The 24,256-nt window shown below is 47.0% G+C and overlaps 1 protein-coding gene across 1 annotated transcript in view; it reads right to left on the bottom strand.

Annotated features, from left to right (window-relative positions):
* Positions 1-1,083: 1,083 nt before the first annotated feature.
* The window catches only part of HGTX (HGTX homeodomain transcription factor), a 34,331-nt gene continuing 11,158 nt past the window's right edge, over positions 1,084-24,256 (bottom strand). The window contains exons 2-3 of the mRNA XM_075672295.1: positions 10,735-10,904; positions 1,084-4,475 (exon numbers count right to left, since the gene is read on the bottom strand). Of these exons, the coding sequence (XP_075528410.1) occupies positions 4,254-4,475; positions 10,735-10,904 (392 nt within the window). The 3' untranslated portion in view covers positions 1,084-4,253. The remainder of the gene's footprint in view (positions 4,476-10,734; positions 10,905-24,256) is intronic.

A 24,256-nucleotide genomic window follows, 5' to 3' on the forward strand; every position in this document is an offset into this window, starting at 1 on the left:
TTTTTTTTTCCAGCTTGTATAACAATGCTTATGTCACTTCAGACAACTGTTAGTCCATATATTAGAGAGTTTTAGAATAGGGGCCCCAAACGTTTTGGGGCCCCAAAGAAATAGCGTCGAAGCCACTGCGCATGCGCAAGACGCAAACTCCGTTTGGGTTTTGCGTTGGGAACGCTATTTCACCGATTTAGCGGGAGCCCAAATAGCGGCCCCAAAAGCTTTGCGTCGGCAAACATGGCGGCACCCATCGAAGCGACGGCTCTAACCTAGCACAAAACTGGGTTCGATTCGCGGTAGCGCGTGAAGTTCGCATGCTAGGAGAAGTGAGTGTGGTTATCACTTTCTCTGAACTAGCGTGTGTTATGAAGATTGACTCATTAGACGCCGCTGATCTTGAATTCGATTGTGGATTTTATGGCTCGTAGGCCTAACACGGCTAAGCTTGGCTGGTGAAGGCTAGTAAAGTTGGTTTGCTCAAAACTAAGCGCAACTAATTGTTTGCTGCTTACAGAGAATAACCTCTAAATTGTACTTAAACGCGAATACACGCAAGTAAAAATTATTATTCCTATTATAAAATGGTATATTTTATCTAATTATTTCTAATAGTTTTTCTTTGACGCCGTAGTGGCGCTGTCAGCGCAAAACGCTATCCGCAAACGTCAAACCCTATTCTAAAAATCTTCACTCCTACGTGCCCCAACGCTAACACCCGCAAAGCTCTTTGGGGCCCCTATTCTAAAACTCCCTATTTTTTAATGTTTAACTAGAACAGATCGGAGCTATCTGTTTTTGCCCCGCTAGCATCGGCTTATTATCAATGCGCTGTATACTTTACAGGTGATTAGGGTAAGTTATATGATTTTATATATGTTATTTCTTTTATCACGAACACTGTGGAAAGACTAACTTACGGGCACTACTGCGCACATCCGACCACTCCACGGGTGTGGTCGGCGCCGCAGCCATGCAAATGACTGGAATGTTTACACACACTGTATACTCGTATGCTGTGACAGGAGGCTGAAACGAGTCGTATCTCTTCAGAGGAAAAAAAAAACAAACTTTTGTATACCTTGGAAGATGCCATTTTTTATTGTTCTTATTGCTTCGGCAAAAAAGACACCGTAAATAACACATTTATGTTAATATACAGAACCAGCACAAAAGCCCAGTGGCGCGTGCAGATGCGACAGGACAGCGACACTGGCTATCACGCCATTAGTTTTGATCCACCAGGGAGAGACAAAAAAAAACAAAAAACAAAAGAAAGAAAATGACACAAACGTTGAGAATAGCTTTGCGTGGCACACACGGCAAGAATGCCACGATTTTCAGCGTACTCCAGCAATTTGGACGCCAACTGTATGCATTGTCGAGATCACAAGGAACGCCGTTGTTGTGCAAAGCTTCGCCGTATCATCTAGACACGACAGTAGCTTTCTTAATGTGGCCTGTTGGTTTCTTCGTCCAGCGAGAAACATGCACTAATCACGCACGGAGGAAAAAAAAAAGAAAGGAAGGCGCGGAGCACCACGAGTTGTGCGTAGGGATACTTTTAGCTTTAGCGTGACGCACTATGTCACAATATTTTGAATCGAAGACGTCCGCACGGCTTACGTCACCAACTTCTGCACAAGGCTCGGTGAACACAACGATCAGCACAAGGTTGCGAACTAGGACTACTGAACTTAAATATCTTTTTTAAACAGGAAGAAAAAAAAAAGGAAGCGTTCTGCCTCGTCAAGAAAGTTGTCACTTCCTCTCTTTTCCCAGTAATTATTTTTTCTCATGTCTTGAATGACATATCCTCATTTGAAGAAAGATGACGAATGTTCTACATTAGTTTCCTACACTAGAGAGTAACCATCCACGTGCAAGTTTAAGTCACAGCATCGATTTACATGTGCACGCCAGTACACTCGAAGCCATGCAAACAAAGGACACGGTGGGAGACACATAACACGATGCTCGCCTGCAGGCTTCCCAAACGGGGTTTCACTCACGCTGTGTCCTATGGGAAAAGGGTTACAAGTCAGGCACAACCGACAGGGACGTCACGCTATTTGGTCTACTGGATTCCGCTGGGTGACGTTACTCGGGCGTAGGATGCGCTAACAGCAAGTCGTCGTGACTAAATGAACGGCTCGATTCTCACAACACAGCTTTTATATCCGCTTACTCCCTGAAGGAATGTTGTATAACCACTGCTGAATGAATTAACCGACAGTGAGCGATCAGATTCGACCCTTATTGAACGTTTCGACAATGGCAGTTGTATTCGCCAGGAGGCGAAGACAGCGCCCTGACAAAGACAACGTGGGCGAAGACAAGTCGTAGCCCCGACGAATACAAGTTCACTTGCCGAAACGGCTTTCTTAAGCTGACTACTTTTTGTTCTCCCGATTGTTGATCAATCCAAGCCCCACATATCTGTGACCCACTTGTCTTGTTTGGACTTCAACGAAATAATTCCGGAGTTGCGGATCCTTTGTCGCTGCGTCGGTTCATACCTTGAACACATAACCTAAATTGCACTTACTTATAGAAATATCTTACATTACTTTCGCAACGATCTGTAAAAAATTACACCACAGAGTACTTAGTCACATGCAAGAAAGTCGCATTCATGCATAACGATTTGCCCGCAAGCCTTTCACATGTGTTGTTCTGTCGCACTGGTTGTACAGAGCACGAGTGTGCTGTCACGCTTGAGTATTTTGCAGTACCGCCATTTTCCTCTTTCGTGATGCTGTCCCTGCTTTCAAAGATTCGGTTGTATTAAGTGTCCTTTGAAATCCAAAAAAGAATCAATAGCGCAATAATTTAGTTTATTAATCTCCGGATGAATGTATTACAGTGGTGTACGAACGCAGGGAAGAAACGCTAGTAGGCATCTCGGTTGGAGTTAAACATTGAACAACGACGCAACTATGGCAAATACATTGAGCGCTGATGAGTCATTTCAAGCAGTTTTTCATGAATAGAACATAGTGTTGAGCTTTCGTCAACAAGAACTTCAACCTTGTTTTACATCTTAACATTAAAAATAATTATTTAAATAGTGTTCTTTTATATGCGCACATATTGAGAATACAACTAATCATTCTAAAAGTATCAGCAAAGATAGCGTTCCTTCATTTTGCTCATTCACTTATCAGACCCTATTTTACCTTTCTCTGGCCGCACTTATACGCTGGTGCACGACAACAACGGAAAGCCTGGACAGTAGCGCAACTACTCGAAACAGATATACCACGCATATCACATCGATCCTCATTCACTTATCAATCGATGTCAGACATACACGCTAGGAGCGCTGCAATATTAACAGAACTTGGCGGTATCAGATGCATGCACGATACGTATTTCATATGAAAGACCTAACCAAAGAACCACGGCTGCATGCAACAGCAGATGCTTTCGTCATCAATCTATACAACGATCGCGCCACGCTGAGCACACGCGGGCGCATTGTCGACTTCCTCTGTCGTGCACTAAGGTCTGAATCCGAGCTACCCGGCAAGGCAACGTCTTTGAAGGAAACACAGCCAAAAACGGGACCGTGTTTGTTCGCCACTCGCCGCGTCCCGTCTTTCGCGGTGGTTCGTTCAAAGATGTCGCCTCTGTTATCTCTCGCGCGTCGTCGGAAGCGTCAGTTCGAGTGTGACATCTCCAAGTGTACAAGGAACTGACATGTGCGACGGGCCGCGACGTACCGCGTTCTTTTATACACCGGTGGAAGCAAGCATGGCCGCGCACTTGACAGGGCAGCAGGACTCCTGGCACAGGCGCGCGAACCCACTGCCGACGGCCTGCACCCGCAAGTCGCGCGCGAACTTGCGCTGCCAGCGTGCTGGATGTCCAGCGACGACGAGGTGCGCGCAGCTAGAAGGGCGCGACTGTGAACTTGAGTCCTCTCACTGGGCTGTGGCCAGGCGGGCGGCCCTCCCACAGCCTCAGAGTCCATGAAGGAGGCGCATGGAAGACGAGTCCCAAAGAGCAGGCGAGCGGACGCAGCCGACGCCGTGCGCGCGCTTCGCACAGTCTTTGTCCCTTTGGTGATTCTTTTTTTTCTCTCTCACTCAACCTGAGGTGTGGCACACTGAGCGCGAAAGCGCACACAGTCTCTTATAGTATGTACAGTCTCTGGGTCTCCTGGGAGAATAACTATGTACAGGGCGAACGGCAATGCACGGGGAGGGGAGAAGAGTATTGCACTGTGTGTGTGTAAGCGGATGTAGCCGGGACGCCTAAATGGAGGCTAAGCTGTCGGGCCGGCGGTCGTCGCGGTGGTGGTGCCGTAGCAGCGGGTCCTCTTGGCGCATTTTCTTGGCGTCGCCGTGCTCCATTTCCTGGTCCGACACGTCGTCGTGGCGCAGCTGCTCGGCCTCGTTGTCGTGCTTCTTTTTGGCCGTGGCCATCTCGGCGGCGTGCTTCTTCCGCCACTTCGTTCTCCGATTTTGAAACCACACCTGCGTGAAAAAACATGTCCGCCACTTGAGTGTCTTTTCGCCATCGATAAAGCCGATAAACAGTGCGGAGGTTCCGCGCTGGCAGACACCTCGAGTATGCAAATATTTCACAGAAATATGAACAAGAAGAGATTCGTAGGGACCATTGTGAATATGAGAAACTATACGAACGGAATTAGAAAGCACGCTCGAGAAAAGCTCTCTAAAAGCCATTTAAGACTTACATTTAAGAAATTTATTCAAATACTCATTACTGCACACGCATTAGCAACTTATCCATGGACAGCCTACACAAAAGACGAAAAGTACAGAATTTCTCATAACTGCAACTTCTTCACGAACAGGGTTACTTAGTCACTTCCTACGCTACAGTGGCGTCTGGATATACCATGAACAAGCGCATGAGAACACGATGTCTTGTAGTTTTTGGCAGCGTATACACTGGTTAAAGCGCATTAAAGAATGCAAAAGAATTCTGCAGTGTCCGGCAACTTCCTGCTTATTTTCCCCACCTTTATTACGCAGACAGCGCTTTTTGTAAACGTTCTGATAACCGCCATTTGCAGAAGTTTGCTCGCTTATCACGCCTTTGCTTCTACATGAGTAGCCGTTTATGCCAATATAGTGTACCCCGTCAGTACAGTTCGTGGTTGAGTGTGGACGCGGAGCTAAGCCCATGGTCATCCCTTTAAAAAGCAACCGAACTAGGGAAAATTCTAGCCGTAGTGCACAGGTGGCAGCAATAATGAATGTTCAGCCACGGATTCTGATTTTCGGCGGCTTACATGACCTACCCAGTGCAGGGTCCCGCTCTTCTGCCATTTCGCAATTTGGGCCTGCTGAGCTACTTATATCTGATTTTGAGTTTTGAGCTTAGCTAGTGTATTCTTTTTTTTCTCATTATACTTATTCAATCGTAATAAATGGCACAGTTACAATCGATTTTTCGAATACCATAGATTGTATTAATACCTACCATGGAATCTGTGTTTGCATGCGACAACTCCGAAATTCATCTTTTTGGTGGTCAATCAGACAGCTACATTGGTGATATCGTTGTATCTAACCAGGGTGTGTTAAATTTCATAATTAATTTAGATTCCCTAAAGAAAGGTTGTTTCAATAATAGTGACAACTTATTTCTCACCATTTAATAATTATAGACGAGTCGTTACTCAGGTATAATATTTCAAACACAATTCCTGGAACAGCTTTTCGAACTACAGATTGATCTCTCTTGCATTCCGCTAGTGCAAGTTATTAGAACACATAATGCGCAAACATGTTCCTGGGTATTTGGAGCAAATACTGTCTTATGTGACGCTCAACACAGCGTAACTCGCGGCTTCGGCACTATTACCCAGCTGATTGTATTCGCTAATGATGGCATTCAAGCTCGGCATTGATAACCAAGTGGATGCAATATATATATATATATATATATATATATATATATATATATATATATATATATATATATCAAACGTATTTGACCGTGGCACTTACTCTAAGGGGATGAACAAAATGAATTATATAATTCTTAACAGCCATGCCTTAGTTAACTGCATCACTTACTTTCTCATTTTCTCTCGGACTGGTCTCGATATGTGTGGTTAAACTTTTATCGATCCTCTGTTTTCAGTGTAAAATCAGGTGTTCCAGGCCCGCCAGACCCACATATACGATAAACGAACATGCTCTCAACCCATTTCTCCTTGATTTCGGCAAATATGTTTTCTTACCTATTTATTTGCCCGGACTGCAGATCACTAGAATGAATTACCTGGTCACGTTCCATCTCCATCACATGATGAATTCATTTCGTGCATTGTGCATCAGTGACTGATCTCTTCGTATTTTACCTTGTGCCTTGCATTGTATCTTGTACGCCTCATTTCTCTGTCAACCTTCTGAGACCCCAGTATGTTGGAATGAATGAATGAATGAATGAATGAATGAATACCTGCAGGATGCTTAACATCGGAGAAAGCTGAGGTCTTCTGCCCATAGAAATATCTACTCAGCCCCCAAACTTTCCGAAGTTCTTGAAGAAATATACACGTGCTTGAAAGTGACGATTTGCACTGTAGCTGAATTTCGTACTTTTCGTCGAATCTTGGGCCGGTAATTACAAAAAGCTCTTACACTACAATTCTTTGTTAGCGTAAATTCTAGCCAACCGTGATGCTAAACATATTATTGCAGAAGGCGGCCAACCAATAGAAAAGCACGCTTACGAACGAAACGTTTCGTAAATTCAGCCCTTTAATCTTAAAAGGACGCACTGTGGCATAGAATACAATTTCACGTGCAAGTTGTCCGGCGGATAGCTTTTACGGCCTCTAGAACAACCAATAACATCGCGGGAATTGCACAAATTACGTCGTTTAGAGCATCTTATCTTGCATTTCGGGCGAAGCAGAGAAAAAAAAAGAACAGAAAAGCCAAAACAAGTTCAAGGTCGAGAGATTGTGTTTCTTTTCCCACTTTCGTTATTGGTGTGGCGCCTGCGAAAATATCGCTAGATTGAATATGAACTCGTGCGTTGACTTAAGTCTGTTTTATTTCACGTAAGAATAGTGAATTAAATATATTGATGTGTTTTGTGACCTTAATCATTAGAACTTACAATGCAACTTCTTCGGACAATAGCATCCCGCACTCAGATGAAAATGCCGGAAGTACAAGGAAGATATCTTTTTTTTCTCAGCTAAATTAAATTATTTATCGTATTAACAAGAAATCGTATTTTATTTTATACAATTGTATTCCGCCCATTCTGTAGAACGACAATGATGGCGAAAGTGTCACTTCCATCGAGACGCAGTCATTAGAAGACATTTGCCAAAACAACACGCCCCGCTCACGCGCCTGCACAGTTTCACGAATGAGCAGACAGATATCGAAAGGCGCTCGATTTGGTGCCCGTCGCAGCAGTACACAACAGCGCTACACCTCCAGCACGCGTACGCCCAGCAAGTGCAGCACAGCTTGACAGCGTTTAGGGTCCAATATATTCAAGGCAGAACGAATCGGCACGAGAGCCTGCGGGTAGAGCGCGAGACAGACGAAGACGCACGAGGCGCGCGTGTCTCCGCGAGGTGGTCGCGCGAAGGAATAGCCTGGCCGCCTCCCGCGCGCGGTAATGAAAGCCACCGCGGGCATCTGTTGATCGTCCCCCTCCACGTCCCTCGCGATTCGGGCCTCGGGACGAGGCTAGGGCAAATGAGGCCGCCCGCTGCTTCCCGTATGAGCGGCCGGGCATCCCGTGCCGCTTCTGCACGCCCCAAGGTCTCGCACGCGACCGTTCGCACAGCGAGAGGACATCTATATGGCGGCTCTCGTTGCCGAATGGAAGGCGCTTCTCTTGTCCGCAGATTGGCGGTCGTTAGTGGACCAGTAGGAGAGCCATTTCACGCCTATTCAGGGAACAACACGCGAGGCTGGAAAACGGCCTTATTGTCTTCTGATTGCCCACTGGTGGTTACCAGATGAGCCGATGTCCCGGGGACCTTCTTTTTTGCTCGCTCTCTTTTGCAGCTTTCTTTTTCTTTGTACGTGCGGGAACACCATCGTCCCACTAATAGCGTCTGTCCCGAGAGAGTTTAAGCCCTGCTGCTTCTTTGTATCAGCGATGTCTACGGTTATGCGGTCCTTGCGCCTGCTGCCTTTAGCAGGGCGGAAAGATTTACCGTGTGGGCAGGTGGTTTTTGTGCGGCAGTAAGGCATGACTATAACTCTCCGTTACTTTCCAGGCTGTCTTGTTAAACCTTCATTCCCCACTAAGGGCAGCAACCGCCTGAAATAAAAAAGCGGGTCAAGTGCGGAACCTACCGTTTATTATATACCGTAGTGAAAGTCAGAGTTCTTCGATAATGATACTTCAAAAAAAAAAAAAGTGAGCTCGTCAGGCTCGCAGCAACTACCCTGAGCTTCGCCGCAGGAAGTCTTTGTTCCTGTGTTTCAGGAAATTGCACTTGCAAAGTATAAGAATTCCAATCGTGAACGCTTCCTGAAGCGGACAAGCGAAAGAATGATCACATGTATATAAGAAGACTCGGTGGCGTGCCTACTTTCTGAGGTCTAAACTTGTCAACTGCAACGCATATTCAGGCGATGATCTGTGTCATCGCCGGTATGAGAACCCGCAGAGAGTCAGAAGAAAGTGTGGTTGCACTTTATTCTGTCTATCTGAAGGCACACTTAATTTTGACAACGCGTGGTTCTTTAACATGCGCCCGCCGTGGTTGCTCAGTGGCTATGGTGTTGGGCTGCTGAGCACGAGGTCGCGGGATCGAATTCCGGCCACGGCGGCCGCATTTCGATGGGGGCGAACTGCGAAAACACCCGTGTGCTTAGATTTAGGTGCACGTTAAAGAACCCCAGGTGGTTGAAATTTCCGGAGTCCTCCACAACGGCGTGGCTCATAATCAGGAAGTGGTTTTGGCACGTAAAACCCCATGATTAAATTTTTTTTTGGTTCTTTGACATACACCCACGGACGTTCTATCATTTCGACCCATTTTAAAGCAGCCGCCGTGGCCGCTATCGAACCCACGACGTCGCATTAAGCAGCACGTCGTCATGGGCACTTAGCTATCACTGCCAGTGAGTAATACGACAGCTGCCGACGCGTATTCCGTATTTCAGGCAAGTGGGGAGTATACATGGGATCTAAAGAGAGAAAATATGTACAAATCCGATGCCATTTCGAAATCCATGTGAATGCGAAGCTTTCGGCTGCACAACGCATGTAATTTAATGTTTTAACGTTATATTTTTATGTGTATACTTCCCGTTTGTATTGCGCGTCTGGTTGCTGGTGCCAACGTTTGTTTAGCAACAGTGCAATGATACATACGCGATTCAAGTTTTTCCGCGGCGGGGCCTTGCTTAGAGGCCATCAAAAACAGACTAATGAGTATACCCTCTGAGGGCCCTTTTATATTCCACAAGCGTATAGTGAAGCTCCCCAACGTAATCTGGGGCCCTATAAAGTAAAACTATTCCAATCTGTTTTTATTCCAATCTCCTGACGTAAAATTTACGGAACCACCGACGCAAGCATCGGGCGGTAACCCGAAGCATTGTTTGAAAAGCCCAATCAAATGCGCTCCTCGTTCATTGGAGACCACTTTTTTTCTTTCAAAGCGAATAATATTGCCTGGGTTGAGCAGATTTTCTTATAGAATTGGCTGGAAAGAGGCGAGCAGCTCGCTCAAGTGGAGAGGGGCTCGATAGGGCCGAGCCAGCACAGTGAAAGTAGATAACCGGATGAGATAGGGTGGTGCCGACGTCTGCGATTTGCGCTCTTCTCCTTAGTTAGCTCGTGGTGACTGATGGGAAATCGGGGCGGGGTGCAATTAACGGAGCATTAAAAATGCCGCCAGAACGGATCCTCAGTAAAGAAGAGTTGGCAAAATGATCTCGTATACGTGCCGAAAGGGCTCGATAACCTTATACTGCCACGGAAAAATCTTCATTATACGCAAATAAATCCATGCTTCCCGGCTGCGAGTAGCTAGTGCCAGAACAATCGGCGGGCAGCCATCTTCTACTCCTTTCGGAACGGGGCAGACTCCAGCTATTCAGGAAAAAATTCAGTTTTGTTCGGCATATTAATGCGTCTCTAACGCGCGCACGTCAATTTGACGTGGTGAGTTTTCGCGGTTTTGTGACGTCGCGTGACAGACAGGCGAAGTGGGCGCAGCCCGAAAACGTTTGGTCAATGGCAGAGTAATATGGCGAAAAGGGCTTCGAATCAGAAACAATTACTTTTATTTCGTTCGGCCTAATCATGCGTAACCAGTGTGTAACGTCATATCAGATGGGCAGCTGTCGTGGCTTTCGTGACATCGCGGGAGAGAAAGGCGAAGTGGGGGTGGCCTGGAAATTTTTCGACTAATCATGGAGGACTGATTGCAGAACTGGAACAGAAAAGTTTGGAATAGCTTTACGTTATAGCACCCCTGTAGTAGAAAGTCTGTAGTGCAACGAACGATGTACCAGCATAGGGAGAACGAAAAATCACGCGCACGCACAACGCGCCACTGAATTAGGCACTACACCGGGGGCGTTCGAGAGGGGATGAGGGAGAGAACGGTTGACGTCATTGTCAAACGCTTGCTCCCAAGAGGCTTTGCGGGTGCGGAGCGGAGTGCGCGAATGGGGCTACCCGGACGCCGACGAAGAAAATCCGGGGAGCGAGCTTATAAAAGTTTTGCATTAACATGTGCGCATGCTTGTTACGTCCACTCACTTTTACTTGACTTTCGGACATGCCAAGGGCGTAGGCAAGCTTGGCTCTCTCGGGTCCTGCGAGATACTTGGTCTGCTCGAAGGTCTTCTCTAAAACGTAGATCTGGTGACCGGAGAAGGTGGGTCGCGTGTGCTTCTTCTTGCCGTCCTTGTCCAAGCAGTTCTGGGCCACTGGAGACAAGAAGAGGACCACGTTCAGTTTATGCCCGGCCCGTCATTGTGCACGGGGAGGAGAGCGACCGCGGGGATGGCTTTGCCACAATACCCTTCCCCCGTGTCCTTCCCGCTTCTTATCCTGTTTAGACCATTTTAGTTTCGGGGGATTAGCGCCTCCATCTTGGACTGTTAACACCAAACTTTCTAACGGCACCTCATTAAGCACTGCGCTTCGGACAATAATCTTCAAGCCGGAAAAAAAAAAAAACTAATTCAGCCTCTTTTGGTAGTTCTCCGCTGCGTTTACTTCGAAGCTGCCCTGCGCGATAGCGACAGAATACTCACATGATAGCCAAATGGTGTTTTTTTTCTCTTTCTATGGCAGTATTTATTGATTGCGATACGCAAGCGAATCACATGTTCTTGCGTATCGCAGTCCTTCCCTTTAAGATTCGAAATATCGTTACACATGGTCCCTTGTTGCATTATGTCGACACGTGCAACAATGCCCTGCTATAGAGCATCATTTCCGCTGTTGTCTATTTTCTTGATCAAACGCAGCAGCTATGGAGCGTTTTCCCTCCGAAATACTGCAGTTAATCAATCCCTCAGATGTACACTATTCATCGTGGCGTAACTTCGCATTTGCCCATTCACTGTGCCAGTATCTCCTACAAATTCTGAAAATTCATCCGAAAAAAGAGCAAAAATGTCATTACCATTGTCATGGAAGCACGAACACTATAGAACACGATATGATCTTTTGTTGTCGTTAAAGGTCCCTAAGGTATTTTCTTTTCTTTTTCTATTGTAATTCATTTTTTTTGTTCATTAACTTTCTGTAATAACAAATGTTTTACCTATCCCATAATTTCTACTTCTTACAACTTATACTGATCCATTTTTTATTAGACGGATTGCCTATATAACGTCGCGTGATATAACTCAATTTAAGTCCACTGGTCCCAAATTTATGCTGCTGGTTTATTTTATTGCATTTCATTACTAATGCACTGTTGCTCTTCTTATTAATAAAACAAAAACAAAATGGTCTATTGAACTGGCTGAAAGAGTCATACAAGCGGTACCTGATGAAGCTTCTGAGATGCTTGTGGCATTCGTTTCAGGCGAAGAGGCAACTGACTTGTGCGAACAAAATTGTATGGTTAAAATGCGTATACTGTATAACGATTCCATAACGTTTTCAAGTCTTCTTGCCCTTCGTCATTGACAGCCACATAGCCGTGGCCCCTCTATCACCGGAAGCGGACATTCAGTGTGCCGGATGATATGAGAAGAATGGAGTCAGACGAAGAAGACAACCCTAGCAACTGCACTGCCCAGGTTTCAACGAAGCTCTAAATACACCTCGCTTGATATACCCTCTGTACTACAGACCAAGAGTAAGTGCGACTAATAAGTTACCCTGAACACGAGTGTCGCTAAAAGGGCCACATTACGATCACAACCAGGGGAGAGCAGCGTGGTTACGTGGGAAAAGGCGATGACGGCACTTATGCGCTCGCTGGCATTGAGAAAGTCAGCGATACCCGTCACCAATACGTATAATAAAGCACTATCAGAATGAAGTTTACAAACGTTAAGATGTATTACAATACAGCGATTTGCAACCAAATCAGAAATCTTAATGGGGCGTCCTTTACAAAGCATGTGCCAAATTACAAAGCGAAGCGCTGCAACTATATATGTATATATATGAACGGAAACCGATGAGCCCGATTTGAAATAGTCATATATCACAAGAAGGCAACAAAAAAATGACGCCATGAACAGCATAGGTAAATTGTCTGCAGCTCTTAATTGTATTACGTATTACAGAAAGTGGAAATGAAAGTGGATGGGGAAATGGTGCCGCTGTAGCTCAACTGGTAATTACCAATGGCTCTTACCAATTGAGCTACCGCGGCGCCGTTTTCCCATCCGCTTTCCGGGGTATTCCAGAAGACTATGCGTTGAGAACGTTATGTCCCCAGCAAGCACAGCAAGTTTCTTAATGTACTCGAAGAGCTTTGGATAAGCAGGTTGTCATTTCGGATTGCGAGGTATTTAATTGTGTTGATTTTGCGATCAAGAAGACGAAAGAAAAAAAAAAGGAAAGAGGGAAAACAAACACTGAGACACTTTCGCAAGTTACAAAAAGAAAAGAAAGAAGCTTTCCTTCATTCCTCTCAGACCTGCGTAATTTTTTGCTTAGAACTCTCTGTGATATAACGCGCAGGGGGCAAATAAAAATAATTGTTCAGGAATAGGTGTTACTCGTGAGGATGGTTTCGTTGACGCACGGCTCTGGATGTATACTTTATTTAGCTGAAGGGTATGGACTCTATTTAAAACGTGCGCACGAAATTGCAAATGAAAGCCAAGGAATAAACAAAAGCGGTGAGACCCATGCTGCGGTGAGCTATCACATATTTGTTCGGCCATGCCAAGAATATTTTCCTATATACCGTGACGTACTACTCTAGATGACAATGGCAGCCAAACGTCTATGATGACGTTTACACGTGTTTTCACGGTCCACTACATCATTTACGCCGGGGTCTGCCCATCCTTGTTCTCTTTTTGGTAGCACCAGGGCGTTCTTACATCCACATGCAAATGAGAAGAGCAACCACGGCGCAAAGGCTGCACACTCCACAGCGCTGCGCACTCGTCGATGATTTCACTGCGACCGCCGGGTCTCGTGAAGCGGCTTCGAAAGCGAGGGGAGCCGCGGTGAGCGATTATTTGCTTCGCGCACTTGGGTGGGCGAAGAATTGGCTGCGAACGCGCTCCGCGGGCGCCCGCTGTCGCTGCCGAGCCGGGGGTGGAAGCGGCGCCGCAGCTGCTTTGCCAACGGCTCTCGATATTGGGTTGCGAATCGCAGGACGCCATAAACCAGCTCCAGTCCTAATGCACACGCGCATCGGCTCGGGGTGCAGGGGAGGGGGGGGGGGGCTTGGAGGGAAAGCCTACCCCCCTTCCCCCGCATTTTTGACAGCTCGCTGGCCCGGCGTCGCTCGCCATAAGTCAATGCGGGCCGCGCAGAGCCGCGCGTCAAATATATGATATTGACATGTCTCGACACCGCGCGGCCCTGTTGCGATAGCGCCATGCCGCTGTTTTCGCTACTTTTGTGCTTGGCCCGCGCGTGTTACACGAATTGCGGGCTCGCCGGTCGGCGTGCGGCCGCACTTCCCCGCCGCGGTCTCCTTGCTCGCCGCAGTGGTGGTTTGTTTCGTTCCGCGTGCTATAGACACGTGTTCTGTCGATAAGTGGATGCGGGAAATGACTGGAATGATTTTCTCGCGGTTAAGGCGTATTGAGCGGACAGAAGACGGAAAGGCGGACGGATGTGTGTGCGCGCTTGTGTGATATTACACACAGACGCGCGCGCACACGCGCTAGAGAAACGCGCACGGCTTCCACGCGCCAATGGATGTGTATATCGGCGCGCCGAACTGACGGACGGGGCACGATGATGAAAAGCTGTTCAGCACAGTTTAATAGCGTCGAATTTCAATGTGTACCCATACTTGTCACGTGTCGCCAGCCGGGCCAGCCGCTACTGTGGGTGGCTCCGGCCGATATGACGCGCTCTGCGTCGCAGCTGGTGCGATTCTGTTTATAGTTGCGCGATTTCCGAACGGATGCGGATATTATTCTACTCGTGTGGCGGTGCACGACCGCAGAAACTGTAAGTTCTGCGAGGAGAAAAAAGAAAGATATATATATATATATATATATATATATATATATATATATATATATATATATATATGTATATATAGCACTATTGTAGCTTCAGCAATGAAGAACTGAAGACTACCTGATAACCTGGCCGGTGTGGAATATCACGCGCTTTACGTGCAATGATAATGAATCTATCCCAGTGCTCGAACATACAGTCTTTGCAGCTCGATTGTATATATACCTTTAGCGCACACGAAACACTATTTCACGGTTACAGCAAAGTGAACGAAACTGAAGTAATAAGGAGAAGCTTTCTAGCCTCTTCTTCCCACTTTCGTGCCCGTTTCTAACCCATATCCTTGGTTCAAGTTACGTTAAACACCCTGTATAGTCTAGTATCGGCTTATATAGTGCCTAATTCGAACCACACACCCTGCACCCTTTCCGCACTCTTGACTGTCATGGATATCTATGATCAGCCCCAGTAGACTATGGCGTTTTACTAGAGGTTGTGCGTTACATGTGTCCTACAGTTCACTCGCGTGATTGATGACGCATGCGCATAGTGACTAGCGATTTAAGTGCGCGGGAATAGTAAGCACGGTATCTTTCGGCAGTTGCGTTTCGCAGCTGCTCGCCGGTATTAGACGACGCGATACCATACGTCGAGATTCGGTGGACATATCAATCGCATGTTCGCCAGAGCAACTGTCAGCATGCGAGCCGTTAAGTAGGCGTCTTTACAGTCTACAGACCGATATTACACGCAATCACGCAGTGATACGAAACCAAAATTATTTTTTTTTAAATTATGGGGTTTGACGTGCCAAAACCACTTTCTGATTATGAGGCACGCCGTAGTGGGGGACTCCGGAAATTTCGACCACCTGGGGTTCTTTAACGTGCACCTAAATCTAAGTACACGGGTGTTTTCGCATTTCGCCCCCATCGAAATGCGGCCGCCGTGGCCGGGATTCGATCCCGCGACCTCGTGCTCAGCAGCCTAACACCATAGCCACTGAGCAACCACGGCGGGTTGATACGAAACCAAAGACTCGTCGTAATGTGTAAATAAAGACACCTGCAGCTTATATGTACCTGGTGTTGTTTTTACAGCGAAGCTGTTTACCTGACGGACCTGCGTGAATAAGCCGTATGCGTGGTCTCGTGGGGGGCGGCAGTATCCTGGCTGGATAAAGTCCGTAAAGTGAACGAAAAAAGATAACGAACGATAGTACGGCGCAGAAGGAAGGAAGGACACGTGATTTCACCGCGCGCCTCACCTGCGCAGTGGGGGAGTGCACCCGCGGTGGCCGCCGTTGCTGCCGGCTGTGTCTGCTGAACGTCAGCCCTCAATACAACGGCGCGGCAGTTGTGGCGGTAAAACACGGGCATGTGCGCCGCGGTATAGCCGCCGCGGTGTGCAAGAACCGGATTGTGCATTGCAGAGGTAGGCCATTGCAACAGTTGCAACTCCCACAAAAATGGGAAAAGTGGGAAGACCACGCATTGTGCGCAAGGACGAAGAACAAGCCGAGTACAAGGAGAGGCGTCCACAGCAGAGGCGCGACTATAACCAACGACAACGCGCCCGTGCGAAAGCGGAGAACGCGGCCAGTGACTTTGCCTTCGAAGAACGTCAGAAACAGCATATGCGAGCGCAAGCTACCGATGAAGATCGCGCACTGGAGGCTGCTCGTAAGCGTCAAGCCAGGTGGTTCGAGTCATCGTCCAAGCGGCAGAAGCGTGAGTTGTCACCTCCTCCTAGTTTCACCAGGGCGAATACCAAATTCAAGAGAACGTTTCTGGACGCGGAGTTTGGCCATATAGTAGCTGGATCTGCGATGGACAGCTTCGCTGGCTAGTCCGCCACCGTATGAATGGTTCGGCCCGAAAATTTTTAATTCACCATTCTCCAAAACTAAGAAAGCGTCGCTTTCAATGTGAACAGACATCATGGATGTGTTATTCATAATTTTTTTCGTTATATAATATCTCCAACAGCTGCACGTGGAAGGAAACCATCTCTGCCATTAAGAGACCATAATTGCATACTGTATTTCATTAAAAAAATAACATCTCTGCAGCTTCTTGTAAACTCACACCGACTTCCCTCTTCGTCTGTTCTGACTTCCTCAAATATGTGAATTTAGACATAATGGAACAACTGGCCGAAGCTGTACTGATACTAATGAGATATAAAGCTGCGTGCTATACAGCTGTGGTTCTTGTAGAAAACTAATACACAAAACTAACGATGTCATACATATAAACACTAAGTTCGTTGAGTGTTTCACCGCGGATAGCTGGTGCTGACACTTACAGAGCTCTCATACGATCTGACACGATCAGATTTTTTTCTTGCTTTCTTTGTGTGTCTTTTTTTAAATAAAATGGCGATCATCCATTTCTATCCTGCATGCTCTTGCATGGTCAGGCGCAACCTCAGCATATTGAGCACAGCATGTGATAAAGCACCCTGACACTTAGTAATGAAGCCAACATCGCAAACTGCACAAATCCATTACTGCAGAATTGTAAAGCAGGTTCCGCATTTCGTAACACAGTGACAGAAGCTGCACTGAGGCACTCTACACCGAGTGGAAACGCGGTAAGATGCAAACATTCCACGATTCGGCGTCACATCTACATTCTCTTTTATGTTACCATCACTATGTTACAACAGAATGACTGAAGCTATAGGCGACGCAAGCTGATGTCCACGCGTATAGAGATGTCACAAAATCACAACAGAAATTGCAAATCCTCGCACGCCTACCCACATTTTGTATATATGTGTATGTTTGTGTTTTTGTCTGTGCTTGTGCGAACTGAGAAATATTGTTTCCATGTCACCCGTTTTTTTATTTTTAAAGTGCTGGACTGGGCGAATCGGAATTGCGAATCCGTATTAGTTAATCATGGCAGAAATTCAGATTCATAACAGGACACAATCACACAGCGCTCTGCGTATACGTTTCTTTGTGTCGTTGTATCAATGTGAATTTCTGCGCTGGTTATATGAATTTTTAGTTTGTTCAAATGAATAAAAAAAATTCTAGAAGAGCTCGAATTGCAGGAACTATTTTCGGATGAGAGTGAGTGCTGAACGGTTCTGTGGGTTAGTGCAAAGAAAGAGACAAACAAGATCTAAAAAAGGCAAGTGTGAAAAAAAAAGAAAACGACAAGAAAAGAAGGATATAAAGGAGGCAGTGGGTGGAAGAAAGAATTTTCGAGTAGAAACTTCCGCACACGGGGGTCATGCATGATTCCAGGCCCTATGCTCTTTCCTCTTTCCTCCTCTCCTTCCTATCTTCATTATCTGTGTTGCTGTCGCCTCCCTTCTGAATAGTAGGCAAGCGCTGTGCCCCTTTCGGTGGTAGTTGCCAGCCTGCTCTTCTCTTTCCCTTTCCTGTTAAATGTATATATGTTTTTAAAACCAATAACAATAATTCTGCATTGATCACTTTCGGCGCATGTTGCTTGGTTAAGCCGTTGTCGGAAGCTGGTGTAACGAAAGCAATAGCGTTGTTTCCACATCACACGCAGTTATCGAGTGAACTGACATGATCCTCGTCGCTATAGTGATGCGCCGCGCTGAACGCTATGTCAAGCTAGAGCAAATGTATTTCCCAACGTGATCGACTGAGAATGAAGCCGCAGCCGTGAAGGAAGCCGTTGTTCGGCGAGCAGGCGCCCACCGCACCTACAGTTATACGCTCCGGAACGCCCTGACAGCCGCGGAGAAAAGGGACAATTTATTGCATAAGCGCGCACGGCCGGCCCGAGTGTGGCGCGGACACCCGAGTAGACCTGGTGGGCGGTTATAGACCGGTCGGCCAACCACGGCTATCATTTAGGGTCCGTAGCGAGCTGCTGTCCCGCACAAGGCAAGCCTGCTGGAGAGGTGGTGCCGTTAACCACGCGAGGACAAATGGCGGCGCGCGGATAGATGGCCGCCCATCTTCGCCCTCCTCTGCCGTGTAGCGCTGGTGATTAATCGCCGGGAAACGAACACCGCCAGGTCCGAGTAAATTTTCAGAGAGGCCCTCGGTGTTGTAGCGTGCACCGGCGGCTCTCTACGGGGAAAAGGGTTTGGCTGCAGCCGCCCCTTTTTCTCGTAGACACGTTGAATGAATGCACACCGGCGGCGCTATATACGCACTTGCAACGCTGGAAACGCCATCGCGATAGATCGAAGTGACTGATTTGTTAGAATCATACAGGCTAGATTCGCCGAAACGGTGGATTGTAAGTGGTTCTGTTTAGCTCTTAAACGAGAAGACAGGGGGTCAACCGAGGGGACCGATTTTTTATTATAGTGATATCATAACAAGCCAACAAACACTGACACCAAGGACAACATAGAGGAAATTACTCGTGCTTAATAAATGAAATAAAGAAATCATAAATAATGGAAACGAAAGTGGATGAACAAACAACTTGCCGCAGGTGGGAAACGATTCCACAACCTTCGCTGTTTAGCTCTTGTCTTTACCCACTAATGAAAAGGAGAAAGACGGTTCTTGCATCTTCTTCTAGATCTACCCTCTGAACGCCATCTAAAGTATGAATAGACAGCTTTCACTCGTATTGCTCAATTTGACTGTTGTGTTCAACATCATCATAACCATCGCTCAATTTCTTGGGGACCATTCTCTCGCCGTCAATGCCGGAGTTGTTGACTGCTTATAGATATATATGTGGATTACAACGAAATCCCCACAAGGTCGACTCTAACCTAAACGGGAATTATATATGATGTCGGCTTGACCCACGACGCATAGCACCAACGCGTAAGAAAGTTTTCAGCTCTAACGCCAAACTTTAAGGACTGGTAAATGACATCACAATCTAAAATGCGTCAATGACAACTCCAGCCATACGCTATCGAGCAGACCGTCGACCGCCTTCATCAGGGCTTCTGCCGTCCGAGCTGATGAAGGGCAAATTCTTTCCGAAATACGTGATCCACTAACAACATAATAGAAAAGCACAACGCAAACCACATCTCGTGACAGCACGTGAACAATGCCACGCAACGAGTAAACATGTTACACTTCCTATTCTGCACTCAATCTGTCTGATCGACTCTTAGCATCACCGGTGAACTGACGCTCTACAACGAGAGAGAGAGAGAGAGAGAGAGACGAAGAGTTAAAGGTAGGGAGGTTAACCAAGGACGAAGCGTAAAATACGTTCTTTGGAAAACGGTCGAACGTTTTCGTGCGCCAGGGGTGCATTCAAAAGCGTATGCTTTGCCACGTGAGCTCCCCTTCTGTATATTAGGCCATTTAATTTCTTTCGTGGTATCCGTGACTCAAGAGAATAGGAAACTCCAGCGCCGCAAAAGCGTAAATAATGGGCGGAATGAACGAGCACCACGCCCAGTCTGATTTGCGCACCTGAACTCGCCGCGTGCTATCGTCTGGATTTAGTGTCGACAACCGGCGCAATTGCATCTGATAGCCCTACATGCCGCGGCGAATGACGCACCCAGCCATAATCGTGCACTTTCGAGGGCTTACCCGCGCCCTGCATGGTGCAGGTTTTCGGGACTGGCCACTGTGTGGTCGTTGACCTCCGAAGCTGGTCACTGCTCGGATACTATCACTAAAAGCACTGTCACAATTGCCGTTCAGCGGCATAAGTAATGTTTATGAATCAAAACTGTAATTTAAAGTACGAACACCATGGGGCCATTCGCAACACGAGCGACTGTTGTAGATGAAACACTTCTAACCGTCGCTATCGTTAAGCAATGTACGCCGATTATGAAGTGCCTTTAAGTCGTTGAACAACGTCTTGACTGGCACAGTATATAGATGTATCCAGACTGTGAAGAAATGGAGAAGACGTATGGTGTCGTCATTGGACTTCGTCTAGTTTCTAGACATTTTCATCACATAGTGCATTAGTTGCACTGCGATGCCAGTTGATGTGTCGACCTCATTTACGAATTGTGTGCGTTGTGTATACTCTTGTGTCAGTAAACGACATGTGGGAAACAAAATCGAAGCTTTGAGTGGCCACCTGTCTTCAGAGTGGAAACGCGAATGACCGGCAATAAACTTTCTCGGAGCCCCGGCTAGAAGAAAGCCATCTATCAGCGAATGATAAGGAGAACCCGAATCGATATGTCGCCGGAGAAGCAGCCGGACAAATGGGCAGGACCGTTTGACTGATCACGCTGAAATGTCCCGCTCAGCGCAGCGGAAAGACTGCGCTTGCGATTGATGGTCTATAGCTGGACATGCAGATGCTTCTCATGAGCTCCGAATGGACAGGTCTTTATACCGCGGGCGCAGCTCGCCTCTTCCAACGACTGCGAAGCTGTCATCGATTAGAGCCACGATCAATACAGTTTGCGCCAGCAGTCGGCGCAACTGCCTAATGAGCCGCCGTTCCTTCCTGCACGAGGGGCTTGCGTGTATTAAGGTTGCAGAGTGTCGAAACAGTATACTGGATAGTTAACTTTCCAAACACGTTGCTATAAAGAAATGGCAGCTCCTTTGTTTCGTCCTTATATATAACCTATCAGTTTGGACATTTCTTCCAGCTTAACAAGCAAATAATGTATCCTTCGATCGAAAATTGCGCAGAATTTTGTGCTTTCAACTCAAAATGAATAACGATATACACGCATTGGCAAGTTGTCGAAAGTTCATATCGAAGCATTTATACACTGTATCGTGTCAACTTAAATTTTCAATTTCTCCGATGGCTTTCGCCTTTGACCCGAGGGGGGAAATGAAGACATGCGAGGTTAAACTCTCGCTGAAACATTTAAACAAACAAAACAAGCGGCATATAAAAGTAATGTTTCACGAATCATGCTGCAGGGCGAGACAACCTTGAATTCCGGTTTCTTTTCCCTTTCTCCGATATTTATTTACATGAGCACACATCGCTTTTTCAAGCTTATTTGATGCTTACGAGGGTATACCGCTTCTATTGGGCAGGATCCTCACCCTTCGGGATAGCAGCACTATATACGTGTGTCCCATGTAACTTGAGCCAAACATTGAAAAATATGCAAAGGCCAAGTTGCTGGACAGAACTAGGTTATTGTTGTTTGCCGTCGCTTGGAGATACTCCGATTATTATTTTTCATTCCGCATAATTAGATAATTAGTCTTAAGGAATTATTCAACTTATCAAATATAATAATTAGGCGAAAAGTGTTAATGAGAAAATTGTAGAGCAGCATGAAAAACTCCCGACACAGCTTTCTGTTGCTCCATACGTACTACAGAAAAGCGTTTTTCCGAGCCCGAAGGTAGCCCGCAAATACACGCAAAATTGCAGCGCGACCGGCCGCTCGAGGCACTTTGCGTGTCTTCGTGGGCTTCTTTCACGCTCGGAAAAACACTTTTATGTAGGGCATATTGAGCAACAGAAAGCTGTGTCGGGAGGTTTTCATGATGCTCTACAATTTTCTCATTGACACTTTTCGTCTAAGTATAAAATTGCAGAAGTTGATTCATTAATAAGATTAATCATGTTATTAGGCGGAATGCAAAAAAATAATCTGAGTATCTCCAAGCGACGGCAAACAACATTACCTTGACATCCATATATTTTTAATGTTTGGCTCAAGTTACGTGGGACACCCTGTATACTCTTGCAGACGACGTGCAAAGGACCGACAGTACAAGCGCACCGACGTCCGGGGTGTGCACCTCGTTTCATTGTCGATCCTGATGGTACGACACTGACGTCGCCGCTTGAGTACATGCAGCAATATACACTCTTTCAGTGTTCTTGTTCGAAGGGAGCGCAATAGTGTCTAATATGTTTATCATCACAAAACGAAATAAGTACAAAAAAAAAGGATGAAAGAAAAAAAGGAAGCAGCGACAGCCCTTTAGCGGCAGCGTCACAAGGTGACAGCGCGCAAGCACAGGCGTACGAAGCGAAATATTGTTCTCGCTCAACGCTTATCGACGTCGCGGCACTCAAATTCTGTCTCGAAACATACGAAGACGGCGTCCACAGAAAAGCGAAAGGAAAGAAGAGAGGACCATGTGCTATTTTCTCCCATTGCAATATATACGAGTCAAGAGCGAGACAAAGCAGGAAAGGCGTTTCTTGGCAGAATCTAAGCGGGCGTGTGTGTATGTAATACATACATGAACGCGGACCGACAGCGCGAAAAGAAGCCGCCGAGAGATGCTGCGTTCTGCTGCTGCGTCCGCGATCTTGCAGCCTCTCCTCGCTCGGCGAAAAACATCTGAGGCAACAAAGCCGCGGCAGCCCAAGACGTACACCGGCGAAGCGGATCGCAAAGAGGAGCAGCATCGCATTACATAGACAGCGAGCGCTGCTGGACAGACCCATGTGGGGCCTGCTTGTCAGTGCCAGTTTTTCTATCTACTCCTGCTTTTCATTTTTTCTTTCGCGGAGCCTGGAAACAGCACTAAAATGCCGGACTTTAGTTTTCTTTTTTTTTCCCCTATCTTTCTTTTTTATCTCTTGTTCTTTCGGTTGTCACGGCCTCTGTTCTCGCCCAGCAGAGTGCCTTTAGCGTTTCCGGGCGAGTACCGTTTTTGTTTCAGCCGGATTAATCTATACGCGGCGGTTGCCCTGGCAACGCGAGGCTGGACGTCTTCGGCGAAGCTGTGCGGAGGCGGCTCTGTCCAGGGAATTCTAATGCGCCCCTTATCCTGAACCGCACGCATGGCGGCTATATAGACCAGGCTGCGGCCCCCATCACCGAACCCCTATGCACTGTACCCCGCCCGCGACCCACACGGCTGCGGCGGAAAAGTCATTTCGGGTGGCTGCTTTTCTGCCGGCATGCGATGATTTAGCGCCGCAGACAAGACATCAGCTGCTACACGCATAAGCTCTTGTTCTATTTTTTTTTTTGCTACCACGGAAACGAGCCAACAAACAAATAAAAAATTCGCACGCGTCAAGGCTACCGAGTAAACATTTTAGGTATGGCGTCTGTGGACTTGGAGAGAACGATGTGTACCAGCGCGAGACCTGTTTCAGAACCTGCGATATAATATGGCACCTCGCTTCAGGTGAAGCTTATGTTTGTTTATGCACATACGACAGTTCTCGAATACCGCGCACGCAACACACGATAATAAAGGAAATGCGTTTAAGTATTTAAGAAAATGGGCGCGGCGTTCCCGTGCGCGGCAGCTGCTGCACCTCAACTCCGGGGACGTAAAAAGCGTGGCAATAATGATGTGGACGCGGTGATCGTGGCCCCCGGAGATGTGGCCTGTACGCGCACGCGGCGTTGCGCTGCGGAATTGGAGCTCGGGCCACGGACGGGTTCAACGGAGCCGAAAGTGGCGAAGGGCTACTTCTCATCGCCCTATTACGGCAGTAATGGCCCGTATACGCCAAGGCTCGCCGCCGGGACCATAACTGCGGTGCGGATGGCACGGTCACGTCGCTGACGCGAAGCCAAAGTGGCGTTTATGGGCCTCCGATTCGCGTCACAAATGCGGATACAAGGTTGTTGGTCATTACGACGCTTCTGAGGCGGTCGTGACGGGTTTATACGAGCGCTGTCAATGTGCCCACGCTCTCCATGAGCAAGACAATAGCTGCTACGCGAGGAAGGCGATCCCGAAAGCAATATGGTATACTGTGAGTTTATTGTCGACATTATGGGCACAGGAACGCGCTGTTTTGCAGCAATAAAAGAACAA

The sequence above is a fragment of the Dermacentor variabilis genome, chromosome 1 (genome assembly GCF_050947875.1).
Source record: "Dermacentor variabilis isolate Ectoservices chromosome 1, ASM5094787v1, whole genome shotgun sequence".
Lineage (NCBI taxonomy): Eukaryota > Metazoa > Arthropoda > Arachnida > Ixodida > Ixodidae > Dermacentor > Dermacentor variabilis.